The sequence below is a fragment of the Mercenaria mercenaria genome, chromosome 14 (genome assembly GCF_021730395.1).
Source record: "Mercenaria mercenaria strain notata chromosome 14, MADL_Memer_1, whole genome shotgun sequence".
Classification (NCBI taxonomy): Eukaryota; Metazoa; Mollusca; class Bivalvia; order Venerida; family Veneridae; genus Mercenaria; species Mercenaria mercenaria.
The window spans coordinates 58,209,882-58,228,473 of NC_069374.1; the positions used below are offsets into that span (position 1 = coordinate 58,209,882).

The 18,592-nt window shown below is 34.4% G+C and overlaps 1 protein-coding gene across 4 annotated transcripts; it reads left to right on the top strand.

Annotated features, from left to right (window-relative positions):
- Window positions 1–4,716: 4,716 nt before the first annotated feature.
- On the top strand, window positions 4,717–16,964 carry LOC123526219 (aggrecan core protein-like). 4 transcript variants are annotated; one of them, XM_045305272.2, is made up of 10 exons: window positions 4,717–4,818; window positions 5,620–5,729; window positions 5,868–5,975; window positions 6,652–6,724; window positions 7,135–7,857; window positions 8,951–9,229; window positions 9,711–9,875; window positions 13,418–13,696; window positions 15,876–16,040; window positions 16,858–16,964. In XM_045305272.2, exons 2-10 carry the CDS (start codon window positions 5,622–5,624, stop codon window positions 16,887–16,889), a joined length of 1,932 nt encoding a protein of 643 aa, XP_045161207.2. In that variant the 5' UTR covers window positions 4,717–4,818; window positions 5,620–5,621; the 3' UTR covers window positions 16,890–16,964. The 4 variants fall into 4 exon arrangements, with proteins under 4 accessions (XP_045161207.2, XP_053379572.1, XP_053379574.1 ...); XM_053523597.1 differs by lacking the exon at window positions 16,858–16,964 and adding an exon at window positions 16,693–16,758; XM_053523598.1 differs by lacking the exon at window positions 16,858–16,964 and adding an exon at window positions 16,693–16,758 and having other exon boundaries at window positions 4,806–4,899.
- The last annotated feature ends 1,628 nt before the right edge of the window (window positions 16,965–18,592 follow it).

Here is an 18,592-nt window from a genome sequence, read left to right on the forward strand (position 1 = left end):
TATTCGGCTGAGCAGCTCTTACCGACATAGAAAAGCATCAATTACGTGTGCAGTATGAATAAAGCAATAAACAAGTTCATGTTTGTTAATCTTTTGTGTTAGACTTCTTTATTTGTTCAATCTGTAAACAGAGTGTCTAAATAGCTAATATCGGGTATATTCAGATGTTTTACAGCAGCTGAAGTCACACATACCTCTCGTAAATGATGGAACTTTTGAAAATGTTCATTCACAAAGGATTTGAGTAGATAGCACAGAAGCAGTTATAACATCAAGCGCGATATTAGATAGAAATTAAATTGAATTAAAAAGCTCCTATGTAACTTAAAACGCAACCAAGTAATAACACACTATTAGGCAGTATAAATAAGTATTTTGAAGTAGAAACATGTGCAACTTCCCTCTTATTTTCCTATCATATAATGTCATCATGAGTACAAAGATACGGTTTGAAACATGAATTTTAGATATCTACGGATTAATTAGGCAATTTCCTTGATACACCCTTTAGATATATGTATATCTTATTAATGTACAGTCACGTTATCTAAGACGACATATTAAGAATATGTTCATTACATTTTATCTGCACTCATACGTGTATCTTAAGGGTAATCATTTTTGAAACTATTGTTATTATATCGGAAACTATATTTGCTCATTAAACAGTGTTAATTCAGATATTTGAGATTTTATTGAATAGAGACACACTAAATATGAATTCGCAGCCTATTTATCATTTACATTGATGGCAAGTCATCACACACATGATTCTTAAGAGGGAACATGAACTATTCAACAGATAACCAGCATACACTAACAATAATGTTGTAGGTTTATCTGAATAACATTAGAGTACTGCCTGACAAAAAAGTCATCATAAAATGTATTTAAGTGATACCCAACACGTCTACCAATATTTCCGCCGCTTTAAAATTGAAAAAAGAAATTTTGAGATTTGTATCATTTCATGAAATGTGGTTACATAATGGAATCATCGATCTCCGCAAGACAATTTTAGAGCTAAATCTCATTTTAGATAGTCTGTTTACTCCGACATAATTACCTGTCGTCAGTCTAGTGTCTTCTGTTTTAGTCTGAGATTATATTCTACCCCCACTTTCTACTGTTGCTAGAAAAATAATTATTATGTTGAAATCTGTTCTAAAATACATATATAAATACATGATTAAACGTAACCACTGATTTTGTTATTTCAGTGGCTTGAACACATCTGCGGATGTCTCTAAATTGCTTTTTGTACTTTTAGCATGTATAAATGTTAAGTTCTGCTCAACCTGGGGCTAGAGGGCGTGGACGGTAGCATGCATTTCCACTACCGTCCATGAACAGGCTCAATCAAACCGAGCCTGCGACGTTTTCATTTTTGTTGTGTTGAGCGACCTGTGGAGTTTCCACTTTTTCTATTTTATTATCACAGCAGCGTTGTTTGTGCCGTGTGGCGGCCGTAAAAAGTCTCCCCGTACATTCAGTCGGGGCTGTTATATTTCGATCTTCTCAGATTGTTCAGCACGACTTTTATGTCGTGTTATTGGTACTGTTTAGTTTCTCAACATGATCCTTTCGGCCTGGGTGGTTCCAATACTACCGCTTTCAAAGCCTTGAGTTTTGTTTAATCACCCCTTGGATATGGTGCCTGCTTTTTAATTTTGTCTTTTGAAAGTTCCTGTGATACGCAGGCTCCATAACCTCAGATCCCCTTCCTAAATTCCAGTTTGTTTAGTTCTGCCCATTGTTTTCTCGTTTGGGGCAAACCCTTTTATTTTATCTGGGGACCAAACGCCGCTCTTCATGGAATTACACGCCTCAACACGTGTATCATTGAAGGTTCCATGTTCATTGCCGTTTGAATACATCTGCGAATGTCTCTGAATTGCTTTTTGTACTTTAAGCATGTATAAATGTTGAGTTCTGCTCAACCCGGGGCTAGAGGGCATGGACGGTAGCATGCATTTCCACTACCGTCCATGAACAGGCTCAATCAAACCGAGACTGCGACATTTTCATTTTTGTTGTGTTGAGCGACCTGTGGAGTTTCCACTTTTTCTATTTTGATGTTGCCGAAAGATTAAATTAATTAAATACAATCATTGATGGTGGTATTTTTTTAAATATTTTTTATTTTTATGCTAATTAATGAAATACTGTATTCTATCAGTTAAATATTTTCATATCTCATGACTCACACTGTGAAAATAAGAAATCTTAGTATATTTTCACACTGTGAGAGAAATAGCTCCGCCCCCTCATACATTGGGTATGAATTTTAAATTATTTGCTTAAAACAGGATGAAAATTGTGCCCGCACTTTGTTCTTTATAGGATATTTTTCGATTCAAATTACTTTACTTAATGAGAATTTCATAACGTTATGCAGCAAAAAAAAATAAAATGGAACTTGATGTTGTGTACGTCTTTATAACGTCACAACACGTCTGACGTCATGTCTGTTTACGCGCGTCTGTTTCCCGCGCTGAGATTAAAAATTATTGCAAAATGCACATATCAACGTTATTGAGCATAAAATAAAAAGAAAATTTGTTTGTTTATCGTGAATATGGAATATATCTCACCTCGAAGTGAGAAAATGTTCACATTTTCACTCGCGCTACACGCTCGTGAAATTATTTGAAAGTGTCTCACTTCTCATTGAGATATATTTCATATTCACTCAAAACAAACAAATATCCTTTATATATTTTACGAATACATTTGAATAGTGTTACAAAGTATTGTTAGTAGTTTTGTTTTGATGATAACGAATCATGTTACAGTTGATACGCTAAACATAATTGCAAGCACTTTTTAAAGGTATATATATATATTATATACACATATAAGCATGGACGAAAATGTTACAGGCGCACAATTCCATGGAATGTGCTTTTTTAAAAGTAAGGGTGATGACGCATTGTCCGAATTATTTCAAGGGAAAAACCGATCGTAATTTGCCAACATGGTTATCTATTTTTAGAACTACAGTCAAACTCGCTTTATACGAACTCATCCGGACATAAGAAATATGTTCGTATCACACCTTCAGTCATGTTATACATATAATACGCTGATTTGTTGCGGACATGCAACAATTTGCGTATTTTCGCCGTGCGCTTCGATGATAATGATTTTGTCACATGCACATAACGACTGTACCTGACCTTTAATTAGAAACATCGATTTTTTATTTACTATTATGTTGTTCTTGGGAACGGTAAACATGTTTTAGATATCAATTACCGGGCCCAACAAATCAACAACACTACCAAAAGCATGTACTAAAAGTTTTTTAAACATTTTTATATTTCTCTCTGAAACAAAACTGGCATTATCCATAATTTTGCAAATTACTTACAAAATTGTTGAATAGGAACACAACTTCAAGAATAATAACTTTACATTTGAGCTATTTTGAGTAGGAATACATTTCGAGTTTAGATCAGTATGAACGTAGTGCATAGGTAGCAGTTGGTAGTTTTCAACCACAAATTGGAATTGGCCAGGGTCAAAATCTGTCATTAAAGATAAAACCATGAAGTGAAGGCTGTTTTGATGTTTGAAATATTTGTTGATGTGAGTTTTTGATTAACAAGTTTAAGAATGGTACGTTGCAGAAATTTTGGCAGATGTGAATGTAAACTTGATGGCATCATTTTCATATAACTGCTTGAAATTCGTATATACCACTATCAGCATTCAGCTTCTCGAGATCTGTCAAATAACATATAGGCCTCACAAAATTGAAAATAGTGAGAAAAAGTAATCGGTTGACAGCTATTTTTGTCCAGTTCTGCAAGTAATACTTGAAATTGAGTGCTGAATGCATGTGGCCATTTGGCTTTATCATTTCTCCTAACATTTTCAGGCCACCTGGAAAAATGGCTAATTTGGGCTGAAATGTCATGTATTTTCGCAGGCTGAAATTATCTTTCAGGTGGCTTGTGGATTTAAAAAATTATGCTTTGTACGAAGTTTACTATGTGTTTTATTTCTTCTTCAAGTAAGATGTAAACCGGTATCTTTTTATTTTCAGGTCTGCATCTCGTAAGATATCGGAAGCCGTATGAGTTGGCTACATCGCTCGGAAGTCCGAAGTACTAGAATAAAACCGCAATCTGCTACCATAGTTTTCAAGATTTATATGAATTTGGCTAGAAGTTAAATAAAAACATACCGACTGATGCTTCCAAAATCATTAATATTATTTCTAAGAACAAACAATCGCACCAAGTTACAAGCAATTCAATACTGTATATTATGATAGAAACAAGACGCATATACCAGATCTTTTCATTATTAAGAATTAAGATATTTTTTCTACAGTTCCGAGGATGTCCTAGTATCTAAAACCATTAAAGAATCCTTATGCTTTAATGGCATATGCAATCGATAATATGGTCATTATGACAATTGATATAGTGTGATTCATCTAAGAATGTTTTTGTTTTCTAAATTTTATGTCATCTATGCTGCACTTTAGGCTTTTTTATTATAATGATATTATATTTTATTCGCGAACAATAGATAGATGAACGTATGTTAATTAAAATACATTATATGAAATCATGAAGTTCAAATACACTTTTCAGTGAATTTGTCCTTGACTCGAAACCAAATTAGATCTCACTTATAAAGCCTTCTAATCTATTTCTACAGGTCAGTCATATAGGGCAAAACTTAATTCGGTCAATAACGAGGCTATATTCAGATGTAATAATTTTATTCTCTTGGTCTTTATGTTCTCATTTTGAGAAGGTGAAAAAGTAATACCATGAAAAGGCACGGAGGACTGGGAGACAAGTACGAAGTTTCGATTTCTTCAATTTACTCTATCATTAGTATTTAAACAGAAACTTTAACAATTATTACTTTAAAACTCCGGTAATCACAATGTTACATTAATTAGGCAACTATTATCTCTTTTCTCTCAAAACTGATTAAGTAAAGGTGTTTTCGTCGGGAAATAAATATAGAATTTCCTATTTCCATATCATTTAACAATTATCCCGGAGATAGTGTTATATTGAGATATGTTAAACCACATTTTCATCAAACACGTCGGTACTGAAATTACTTTAAACTTTTTCAGGCATGTTTTATATTTACCTTTGTGCCATCTTTCTGTGTTGTACCCTTGTTTTGCGTGATTTAATCAATATTCACCATGTTTGTAACAAATTTATAAATACAATGTACTTAAATTAGCATGAACTATTTTCAGGTATTTTTCACATTTACATTTTTGTCATACTGTTTATTAGGTATCATTGCTCTGTGCAAGATTTAATCAATAATCACCATAATTTCACCAAACATATTTATACTGAAATTAACTTTAAGTATTTCCAGGTATGTTTGATAGTCACATTGAGTGATACTGTCTGTATTGTATCCGTGTTCTGTGTGTGATTTAATCGATAGTCACCATATTTTCACCAAACACATTGATACTGACATTAACTTGAACTTTATTCAGGTAAGTTTTATATTCACCTTTTATTCATACTGCCTGTGTTGTATCCTTGTATGTGTGATTTAATCAATAATCAGCATATTTTCGCCAAACACATTGATACCGAAATTAATCTGAACTATTTTCAGCAATGATTTACATTTACCTTTGCGTATTACTGTCAGTCTCCATGAACCTTGTTCTGTGTGATTACAAATGTTTGTGCAACTACAACGTAGAAAAGCCTATATATGACACGGTAGGTCAGATGGATTTTCTTTTGAATTGTCTGTATATTTGCCATAGTTAGACCTAAACGTTTTAAGATATTGATATTTAACACAATATATAACCATTGTTGAAATATTTACATAAATGTAGTCTTGTATTTTAACAGTCTTCAACTACTGGTGATGTTATAGGTTACATGTACGAGTTCGACTGTAAACCTACCGCAGGGGACTCAGGTACAAATGGTTGGTTAGCTGTAGCATTTGAAAACAAGGTATGAATATCATCTACACTAACCAATATAATGTAATTTCACTAATTTCAATTTTTAATTTGAATAAATGTTACTGTGAATGATAACTGGGTCTTTCTCTTATTTTTAACACAACCGTATGCCGATATCTGAATACAAAAAGTTATACTTTCAGCAAACATAGCTGCTTTATCTCAGCATCACATTACTTGTTAAATAAAATAAGTTCAACTTTATACTTTTTCTGAAGTGAAAGATACAGCAATCGTTTTTGTTACATTCAGGTGTTTGGAGATATAGGCAAGTGTTCATATTTTGTTGTTTTGTTCAAGTTTTATGTGTATTATAGACAAATGACAGATAAAAAACATCATTAAATGAAAACAAACGATGTCCGACTGAATACGTATAGCAATGATTTTGCAATATACTGCAAATAAATGTCAAATGTAATGTTGCTAATTGACTGCGACCGAAACGTTCGATAAACTTATCGTATATAACTTATTATATACAGGTTTGGCGCAGAATGATGTCGATCTGACTCAGCAGCCTAGTTAGAATTTTTTATAAGGTGATGCTCATTTGTCCTAGTATCTATTTCAGTTACGCTTTGCGCAAAAAGATATTAAAACGTCTCAAAAACCTAAAGCCATTATCAATAACGTAATTCACCTAAAACTTATTTTGGTTTCAGTTAGGTTTTGCGCAAAATGATGCCCAACTACAAATACAAACCTGTCCTGGTAGTATTCCGGATGAAGATAAACGTATGTTATAAATGCCTACAGTTTTGGTTAATATATTTCGGTGATTTTTTTTCTGTCTATCCTACAGTTATAGAAATAAAAGTTGACAGTCATTCTTACAAGATAAGTTCTCTTCTGGTACCTTACGTTTTACATTTCTGTGTTACTAGACATACATTCTATAGGCGTAACTTACTAAGCTGCTCGAAATTCTGAATTCTATAATAGCTCTAATGAAGTTGTTTGAATTTGCTTCCACAAACACCAATTTGGATATTAAGTAAGAAAGTTAAATCATTAGGAAGATGATAAAATGCTAAATTAACATATGCTTCCAATATCGACAATTTTCTTTCAGAATTTTTAATCCTGTAAGATTCTGCATTGGACACTCAGAAGTGTTGTTCAGTTAAAAATATTAATATTTTCAGTTCCCACAAAACCAACACCGATATCTTCAACTACAACATTTCACACTACTTCAACTGAAGGAACTACAACGACGACTACGATATTAACTACAAATTCCACTACCAATCTATCATCAGCACACTTAACAAACAATTTAACTACGGCGGGCATACCCTCTGTTACTGTACCTGAATCAACTATTACTTCTTTTATGAATTCCACTTCACCTATAACAATATCATCACCATCAAGTACCACAAATGTTCCAGCTAGCACCAGAAAAGAACAAACAGCACTTTTCTCAACCTCACATCCAACGACGATTGTTGCAACGACTGCAACCCCTTTAACGACAGCTACATTCACGAACACTTCAACAGCTTCAACAACTGCACCCACTTCAACGACTGCAACGACAGTAATCATCGCAACCGCTTCAACCATTTCAAGGACTTTCGCCAATTCAACCACTTCAACGACAGCACCCAACGTAACCAGTTCAGCAACTTCAACGTATGCAATCGCTTCAACCACTTCAACGACAGCAACAACTTCAACACTTTCAACGACAGCAACAACTTCAATACCTTCAACGGCTGCAACACCTTCAACGGATGCAATCACTTCAACGACTACAACCGCTTCAACCACTTCAACGACATCAACCAGCGCAAGCACCTCAACCCCTTTCACGACTGCAACCACCCCAACGACTGTTACGAAAAACTGGCACCCAACTTCAGGTATTTTATTATTGAACAAGCCTTTAATATTCACGGAGCATAATTTCAATAAAATCTGTTAGAAGAGCATCTGGAAGCATAGAATGCAACCAGTCAAAACAATAGTAGAGTCGATCTGATTCAGTATGTTCATGAGAGTTAATTGAAAGTAAAAAACACTCACAGTCCCTAGCACCGGGTTAAACGGAACTCTCTTATACATAAACATAGAATGCGCTCCGTAACCCTAAAAGACAAGAAAATATAGCAAGACTGAACGCATGTACGGGGAATTTTTTTACGTCCGCCACGCGACACTTTGCAGGCTGACTTTCTTATATGTAAGCTAGCTCGAAATATCAGTCGTATCGTTAGAGAACCATTTGGAATCACAGAATGCAACAAAACAATAATTGAGCCGTGCCATGGGAAAACCAACATAGTGGGTTTGCGACCAGCATGGATCCAGACCAGCCTGCGCATCCGCGCAGTCTGGTCAGGATCCATGCTGTTCGCTAACGGTTTCTCTAATTGCAGAAGGCTTTAAAAGCGAACAGCATGGATCCTGACCAGACTGCGCGGATGCGCAGGCTGGTCTGAATCCATGCTGGTCGCAAACCTACTATGTTGGTTTTCCCATGGCACGGCTCATATGATTGCAATCGCAGTTTGATAGGGAAGTCTATTTATAAGAGTTAATAAAATTTGCAACACCACTCAAGCACCGGCATCAGCAAAACTCTTTTTATCAATCACATTGAATGGACTCCATGATTCATAAAATACCGAAATATAATAATTGACATTGATACTATATGTTAATGCTTTTCTGGTATCTTTCACTTATGCGAACTTGGTGTCTATTATGCATATTTTACATACACAATTGCTTTTAAGTAAAACAAGTAAACAAACAGAATTTTAAAAAGGTGAGACGTTATTTCGATTACGTAAGTAAAGTAAAATAGTTGTTGCTTCTAAGAAATATCCATTATTTTTCTAAAAGTTTCTAAAAACAGAAGAAACCGAGAAAAACAAATGTCATGTAAACGCTATGTGCGTTGTTGAGCTGTACAGTGTCAAATAACTAAAGTAAATATTTCCAATGTTTCAGGTCTGACAGAGATGTGTCCATCAACAGTTAAGGTAGAAGCTCAGCGTAACGGCATACAACTTGCTCAGTTTGGAAAAAAATGTTATGAAATTATTCAGACGAAAATGTCATGGGCTAAAGCAGAGATAGCTTGTCGGGGTAAAGGAGGTCATTTGGCGGATATAGGCAGTCAGCAAGAGCAAGACTTTCTATACCACTTTCTGGAGGGCATTAAAAGTCATACTGTATGGTTAGGACTACATGACAGAAATGAAGAGGAAAAATTCGAATGGACATCAGGTAAAATGACAAATATTTTCACATATTCATTCTCTTATTCACTGAGTTACAATGAAATCGTAAACGGCATTTTTCCCAAAATTTTAAATTAAGTCCATATGGAATAAAAACGATTATTTGCTTCGCATGTAGAAATTGCTATACGTTATTCGCGGAATTGTTTAACGCACATTACGTCATGCAATATATCCGCTGAAAAACAGATCTATGCTCATTTCCCGACAAAAAGCTGATAGTATATAGATATGATAAGTCGTTAAAGCGTGGGGGTATATGAGGAAATTGAATTTACAATATATCTAAAACAAAGCTTATGCTCTCTCAGACACGGTACACAAATTCAAAAATTAATCTGCTTCAAGTATTAGGGTCCTCTGCATAAAGCAATAATATAAAAAAGACTATTTGATGAATTGACCTCGTGACATATCTACAAAATGCTGACACGGCGGTATAGCGGAGAAAAATGATTATGTTTCAGGTAGTCCAGTCGTATACACTTACTGGAAACATGACCGAAAAGACGGATTCTATCATAATAAACAAGACTGTGTTTATATGACTGCGAATGGTACATGGGATGATATTTATTGTGGTTCGGATGGCGTGTCTACTACTTATCTGCACGCCTATGTATGCCAGTATAGTAAGTACAGTCACAACTTACGTGTTTAAAATAATTCAGGGTCCGCCATGGCCGAGTGGTTAAGGTCGCTGACTTTGTATTACTTGCCCCTCATGTGGGTTCAAATTTCATTTTGGGCGTTGTATTCTTCATGTGAGGAAGCCATCCAGCTAGCTTACGTAAGGTCAGTGGTTCTAACCAGGTGCCCGCTCGTGATGCAATAATGCACGGATGGCACATGGTGTCTTCCTCCACCATCAAAGCTGGAAAGTCGCATATGACCTAAATTGTGTCGATGCGAATTTAAGCCCAACAACATCTTTAACAACTTCATACAACAATACAGGTACTCCTTGCGCATTTCTTTCTGATTCTTGTGGTGCTATCAGCAAAATTATATCTGCAACCTTAATACACCTGTCTTTGATTTAGAATGATATGTTGGTAATATGTACAATTAAATTCGGACACCGAATATGTTAATTATTTTACTAAAAGGTTTGTAGTTTGTTTGTTTGTTGTCATTTTTTCTGTTTTTCTGTGTATAACGTGGTTTTCAAAGGTGTTTTGCCTATGTAATGGCTGGATTCTGTGCCGGTACCCACCTGTAATCCGCAAGTAACTGTAAACATTGCTGCAAGATTCAGAGTTAAAAAGAAATGACATTAGACACAATATCTGTTATTAAATCATCACTGAGGACATACAGGGGAATCAAACTAAAAACCAAGTGATTCGGAGATCTGTGCTGTCTAAACTGACCTAAGTGCACAAGTGCGTGGAAGGAGTAGGTTTCAATGAGTTATTGCTAATCCGAATTAACGTTGCATTCGAAAAAGTTTTGTGAGCTAGTTTGACAAACGTTGTTTCCTGGTACAGACGTATAGATAAAACATAGTGTTTATAACATGTATACCTAATATGAAATTAGGTGCTAGCTATAACGCGGAAAGCCCGTCACAAGTTAAATCGAGCTAATTATGTCTTTACAGTAAAGATGCAATTCATGAAAACCGTGTTAAACTGTTATGTATTTGGTGGATAAAATAGTAAAATAATTTGAATGAGTCTGGGTTATGACGTGACAGCAGACTCAGTTTGATATAGTCGATCATGAAAGGTAATGAAATGTGCAACACCCCTCATGCTACCAGTTAGACAAGCTTACTGTTGCTGAGTAACTGCTTTTTAATTTCTGACTTTTGCAGCTACTGCAGTTTGACCATCACATTATAGCACAAACTGTATACGTCGGATTAATTCTACCAGCTACCAGTGTGTTTTTCGAGGAGGCTATTCACTTCAAGCATCCAACAAAATCGAAATGCTTTAAGATATCCAATGGCCATCTTTCACTTGAAAATGTTTTATCTATATTAACTTCAAATGTATAAAAGCCTCATCAAATGTTATGAACTTTACTGAATATATAAATTAAGTTTAGTCATGATAATTAAATGCCATGCAGTTGCAGTTAATTGTTCAAAAAGCAGTCATTAGTCCCATTACACATTTATACTGTATAATGTATTTATTTGTACTTTAATACAGTGTGTGCTATTTTAAACTTAATGCATAGTTCTGTTAATACACATAAATTTATAAAGTTTATGTTTAAACTTTGCATAAAGGAATTAAGTGGCTAGGGTCCGGTTACCGGACCTCTAGGCCCGGAGTTGAAATATCCGGCTTAGTATCTCTCTCTCTATATATATATATATATACTCTTGAATATAAAATTTCTGGTAGTCATCGTTATTTATTTACTCAAGTTCAACAGTACATGAGTACATGCCATGTCTTAAATACTTAAATACTAAAGAAAATATTAAGTTTAATATTTCGGCGATTTTTCCCCCACTCTTTCGGGAATGGGTCCGGTACCATTCAAATGGGGAAAAAATAGTTCAAACAGAATAGACATTCTGGAAATTGGGAATAAATGACTCACAAATTCTCCAAATTTATGGAAAATGTACTGTTTTGTAAATACACATTTTTTCTGCTTCCATTTTTTTTTCTCATTGGAAAAGTATTTTACACATAACTGTGACTGAAGGACTGACATAAAATTTATGTTTTTCTCAGAACTGGGAATTTCAACTGCTGAAATTTGGATTAAATGCCATATTTGGCGATAGGGAATGTGACATATTACGGGGTCCGTCCAAATAGAGAAAAAATCGCTGTATTGTAATTCATCAGTCCTGAGAAAAGCAAGAATTTGATAAAAGCTTCCAGTTAGGGCGTCCAGATTCCTATTTATCATATATCAAATTTGCGATTGCATATTTATTAATTAAAGATGAAAAATAAGGTGCAAGCTGTAAGAACACCAACTCAGACCTGTAAGTCACACAGACGTAATGTTATAAAAAGTAAAGTATTTCTTCCTTTAATACTTTTCTTTTAGATATAATAAAATTATGTCTGTGTGACTTATAGGTCTGAGTTGCTCTTACTTCTTGCGTTTTATTTTTCATTTTTAACTACTAAACTTCAATAGCCCTCTTATCATCATACAAATGCTTTTTCACTAACTCCGTGGAAATAGAAAATCCGAACGTAATGTCTGTGGTTCAGTAATTTTCCAATGAAAAATAACTTTCATGCATATGTAATTTTGCGAAAGAATTGAAATACAATGGGGTTAACTCATAAGTATATTTTCTTTCAGAATGAGTGATTATTATATTTGTATCACTTTCATTATAAATTTAAACTAAAATCAGCTATCAGAAAATCAGTGGAATAAAATAAGGCTCCTTTCTTGAAACTAACAAGATATGCAGACATTGAATTCTTTATTGTTGATATTAAAGATCTAAAATAGCTAGCATTGCCCCATACCACTGCCATTCTTTATGACACTTATATAATAGCATGTCAAGAATAAAACCTTTGGAATTCTGGTACTGCTTAGACATTTGTATGATTTGCATTTTCCGAACTGTTTGTCAGTGAAAAGAATGCAAAAAAGTAAGCAGGTGAATGTAGGACTTTTCAACACTCAAATTAATTCAGTACCATTCAAGTCTATTTTGTCGTATAAATAGTGGACCGCAGAAATATTTTTACTGACGCCGATGACGTCATATAGCGGCAAATTTGTTTTGTAGCGTTCACGTCGTAGTTCGCTCATTTTTCAAGTAAACTTTCACCATATAAAATCAGACCGGTGACAGATTGATAAAGTTGTCCATAAAAATAAATATACACAAATTTAGTTTGTCGTAAATATTGTCGTAATTAAATTTTCCAAAAGTCAACATTTCGCAACATTTCCGGTCTTAATCAATGAGCGATTGCGTCTAACTTTGACCAATAAGCGCCTTAATAATCAAGACTTAAAATGGCCGCCCCCATGACAGCTGGAGACGAAATTCAATTTGCATGGTATAGGAAATATTTTTCTCATTTGTTTTCATTATTGTTTCAAATATTTCACATACGCCATACATGTTATCTAAAAGCGCTCCAAGCCCGAGCGGGGCCGAAGGCCCCGCGAGGGCTTTCCGCGTATAAAGATATATCATGGTAGAATAAATTTCAAATGTTATCAGGTCTGATAGGATTGTGTCCATACTCAGTTCAGTTAGAAGCACAACGCGGCGACATACAACTTACTCAGTTTGGAAACAAATGTTATGAATCTGTGCAGACGAAAATGTCATGGGCTAAAGCAGAGACGACTTGTCAGGGCAAACGAGGACATTTGGCAGACATAAGCAGTCAACAAGAACAGGACTTTCTGTACCATTTTCTTGAAAGTATTAAAAGTCATACTGTATGGTTAGGTCTACATGACAGAAATGAAGAGGAAAGATTCGAGTGGACATCAGGTACATTGACATTTATTATAACATACTCATTTTTACTCCATTGAGTTACAATGGAGCCATATATATGACAATATTTTTCGAAATTTTATATCAGTGCATGGCGGCATTTGTAGCATCATCTCAATATGAGTCATTACGTTAATAAATGATCATTTATGTTCTCAGTTTTACTCAAGACCTAGTTTGTATCAATCATTATTGTGAGATCAGATTCGATTGCAACAACTAGAATGTTGAAGCACAAATGTCAACAATGACGAGCTCATTATTTGTTTACACACCGAATGAATGACTCAAAGATTTCAGCGAATTAAATTTCATTTCATTTCAATATCTTGACCCAAACTTAAGTTATTAAATAACAAGATAAGCTATTTATAGGAAGAAAAAGGAAGTAATTTTAAAGATAAAGACTTCTTAGTACACATAAATCCTTTCCAGGAACAGATATGTCAAAATACACTTAAACATTTGAAGTACCATTCATGTTGTACCACCGCTTTTCTCTACGGCCAATAATAAACATTAACAAAATAAACCATTTATAGTAATAACAAAGGGAGGTAATACGGAAAGAAAAATAAGAGTCCACACAGAAAAGGGATTTGACAAATAAAAAAGAGATAGATCATTGCGTGTTAAAGTTATGGCCTGGGAACTTGTATGACGTTTTACTCCTAAGTGTGACATTGACCTCTGAGATAGAGGCACAGGGTTTGTGCGTGGCACTCCGTCTCAACAAGGAAAACGTTCGTGCCAAATAAAAGTAAGATTGTTGAATGCATGTCGCAGTTATTGCACGTACAACCATTAAAATGACCTTTGACCCTTCAGGGTGACATAAACCTTTGACAAAAAGGTCTGGAATTGAACGGAACACTCCGTCTCATTGAGGCAAACATTTTTGCCGAGTAAAGAAAGATTGCTGTCTGCATGGCAAAGTTTCAACCCAGACAAGCTTTTAAAGTAAGATTGATCCCTAAGTGTGACCTTGCCCTTTGAGCTAGGGACCTTGGGTTTGCAAATTACACACAGTCTCATAGAGGTGAACATTTATGAAAAAAGATTGCTACATACGTATCAAAGTTATGGCCTGGAAAAGCTATAAAATGACCTTTGACCCTATGTGTGACCATAACCTTCAAGATAGGACCTGGGGTTTACGCATGACTCTCCGTCTAATAGAGATTAACATAAAAAAGATTGATCAATACTTGTCAAAGTTATGGCCTTGGCAAGCTCTAAATGGCATATGATCCCTGAGTGTGACCTTGACCTTTACAATAGGGACATTGGGAAACTCCGTCTTATGGAGGTAAATATCCGTGCCAAATGTATACAAGATTCATTTGTGCATGTCAAAGTTAAACAAGATTGCTTCATGCATGTCAAAGTTATTGTCCGGACAAAAATTCAAGACGGACGCACCATCGCCCTAAAGCACTAACTAACACACATACACAGAACAGTCGTTTAGTCCACTATGTCTTCACTTCCGCAAGCGTGCCTGACAAAAACGACTATAAGCTTTGTATCTAGAAATAGGTACAAGTACGTTCTTAATGATACATGTATTGCGCTAATAACGTCATGCAAGATTTCTACAGAGGTGCGCTTTTCTCTATAAAAGGCTAATATCATCAACTTTGATCAGCTGTTATAACCATGGTGTACTTCAAGACTTTGATATTAAAAGCTCATAATGCCTTTGCTCATAATGTGGCTGCCATACAATTTGTTATAGACATTAATATGTCTATCTGTTGTAAATGATATATTCAATTACTGTTTTCTCATGAATTTTACAAAGGTTTGAATATCACTTAACTCAGTAGGAAAAACTATTAAATCTCTTCCTGATGATACATGTACCTCCCTTTATGGCTCTAATTGTATGAGTTTTGTATAAAATTGAAAGTGTGCGATTTTCTTACCATGCCGTTACACATACGATCGACTTAAAAGCTGCTTTGTCTGTTTTTAACATCAAGTTTAATGCCTTATGGAACTTTAATATACATCTTTTAAAATGCTAAAACTCTCTAGGTCACGACACACATTAAAATCAATCCAGTCCATGTGTTAACGTTAGCATATAAAACAATAATGTAACTGACCTGGAATCATATCTAAAAACGGATGACAGGGTGGTAAAGCTAAGACAATAATTATGTTTCAGGTAATCCGGTCGTATACACTAACTGGAAAAATGATCGAAAAGACGCTTTCTACCACAATAAACACGACTGTGTTTATATGACTGTGAATGGTACATGGGATGATATTAACTGCGGTTTCGATGGCGTGTCTTCCACTTATGTGCACGCATACGTATGCCAATATAGTAAGTACAGTCACAACTTAAGTGCTTAAAATAATACAGCTACTCCTTGATTCTTGCAGTGCTTTCAGGAAAACATGTCAGAAAACTTGATCTGTTTGTGTTTGATTTAGTAAGATATGTCAGATGAATTAAAAGAAAACTACAAAAATAATTATTTCTAACAGAGAAGGTTTCTTGTATGTTTCTTCACTGTGTATACCGCCGTTTTTCAAGAATATTTTGGTTATATAACGGCGGAATGTTAACCTAACAACTGTTTCTACATTCTGTACCAGTACCCATCTCAACAACTTCTCCATAAGATTCAGAGCTTGAGAACGAAATGACACTTTACACAATATAATTGATCAAATCGTCACAGAGATCAAACAAACCACCCAGTGATCCGTAGTTTTGCATTTAACGGGGTAGGCTTTAGTGAATTATTAGGTACACCAGTTACCCTCTACTTAAAAAAGCAAATAAACGATGCATTAAGAATGTTTTGTGAACTATTTGAACCAAACTATGTTTCTAGATAAGAAAAGTACTGGTTAAACAAAACTGAATCATATAATTCAAATTTGTCGTTTCGTTTCATGCAATTTTTCATATGTAAACTTTTTTTTGTATCATAAATGTATAAAAACTCACAATGTGTTTTCTATTTCAGATACAGTCAATGGACCTCCAATTATTGGCTGAACATAAACATGTTTTATCAAATGAATTTAAATTTCATATGTAAACTTGTTTTATCAAATGAATTTAAATTTCATATGTAAACTTTTTTTGTATCATAAATGTATAAAAACTCACAATGTGTTTTCTATTTCAGATACAGTCAATGGACCTCCAATTATTGGCTGAACATAAACATGTTTTATCAAATGAATATCAGTAAAAACGAAAAAGTAATGTTAATTTATTATTTTGATTGACTTTCCAATTAATGGCGTTTGCATAATAATTTATCCCCTATCCTCTTAGTTTCTGTTACCATACAGTATTTGCACCCATGCTTTGCAGTATACATAAGTGTCATGCATTCATTTTTATACTTTCAAACCGCTTTTAGTTAAAATACTTATAAAATAATTTCAGTTCTTTTAGTAATTACCCCCTTGTGAAAATATCTGCTGAAATAAAATGTAAGATAAAAATGACTTTAATATGTTGAAAATATATGTTTAAAAATTGAGAATCGGTAAACTGAACCAATGTGACCTTTAACATCACACTGCGTACAATTTAAAAATAATAGTTGTCTTCGAGCATATAATGTGGTGAAAGGATCTAGCAGACTGAGGTGATATTCAACTAATGGCAGTAAATAGATATATATTATTTAAGATTTTCTTGTATTTATTATCAAGGTTTAGACAGAATACTCCAAACACATATACTTGCTTTGCCAATCCAACTCATGCAAAGCATTCAACCATGACAGATTGTATCTCATTTCAACAGACTTGCGACCAGTCATAAGCAATATATTTTACAATGAAATGTATCGGTACAAATAATAATTTTGATAGAAGAAATGCCAACTTTAATTTACATGACGACATAATTGATTTCTATCCAAAATAAGTATCGAAAACATAATTTTAAATTACATATAACTTATTAAATATAAAAATATTAAAAACACAGACAATGGCCCTTACTGTTATAAGTTTTCATACCAATAAATTCAAGTGATCGTGAACTGTTTGATAAGGGTCCTAACCCTAAAATCTTAATGTAAGCTTACAATTAGGCAAGGAGGTATATTTACTGCAGTTAGGTTTTTGATATGGTACCTGTTGTTAAATTATGACTTTTGACAATATGAAATACAGGACCCATAACTTTGAATCCTTTCATTAAATTTTAGTTTGTTTAGTTTTTGCCGTTATGTAGTGTTAGCTTTCCCATCATTTTAAATCAGGGCTGTATGCCTAAAAGGTAGACCGTATACTTAGCACTTCTCCTTGTGAACGCATGTGCAGTTTTCTGTATATTATAACAGTTGTCATGTTGAGTTCTACTCAACCAGGAACTTGAGGGCATGGGTGGTAGCATTTATGTTTTTACTACTGTCCATGAACAAGCTTAATCAAACCGAATCTGCAACATTTTTACTTTTGTCGTATTGGACGACATGCGGGTTTCGGCATTTTGTACCCCTCCTATTTTTCTTTTGGTGTGGGGCACATAGATGCCCTTGTCCGTCCGTCCATCAGTCATTTTGTATCGTTTATAATTCCAAAAGTATAAGACCCAGAGTCATCAACCTAAAATGATTGATATTCAGCATTAGAATGTGTGCAGTAGGGGATTTACTTTGAATTGGATCTCACACAGCCAGACTAGAGTTAGGAACATTGACTTAGTCAAAATATGCATAAAACGGACGTACATTTGTGTCGTATGTATCTCATATAGTATTTTACTACGTGCGTAAGATATGATTAAAAATCACAGTCTGTACCTAACATTTCGTATGTGTTTAACACATTAAAAACAACAAGGGTCAAATATTGGCCAGATGTCGTATGAAATGCAGCTTAAAGCTGTTTGACATGCCG

Excerpts from the sequence above, each read along its gene's own strand:
- LOC123526219 (XM_045305272.2), top strand. The coding sequence starts at position 5,622 with ATGATTTACATTTACCTTTGCGTATTACTGTCAGTCTCCATGAACCTT. Across the intron at positions 7,858-8,950 it reads AAACTGGCACCCAACTTCAG|GTCTGACAGAGATGTGTCCA; the intron begins GTATTTTATTAT and ends CCAATGTTTCAG. Across the intron at positions 16,041-16,857 it reads CGCATACGTATGCCAATATA|ATACAGTCAATGGACCTCCA; the intron begins GTAAGTACAGTC and ends TTTCTATTTCAG.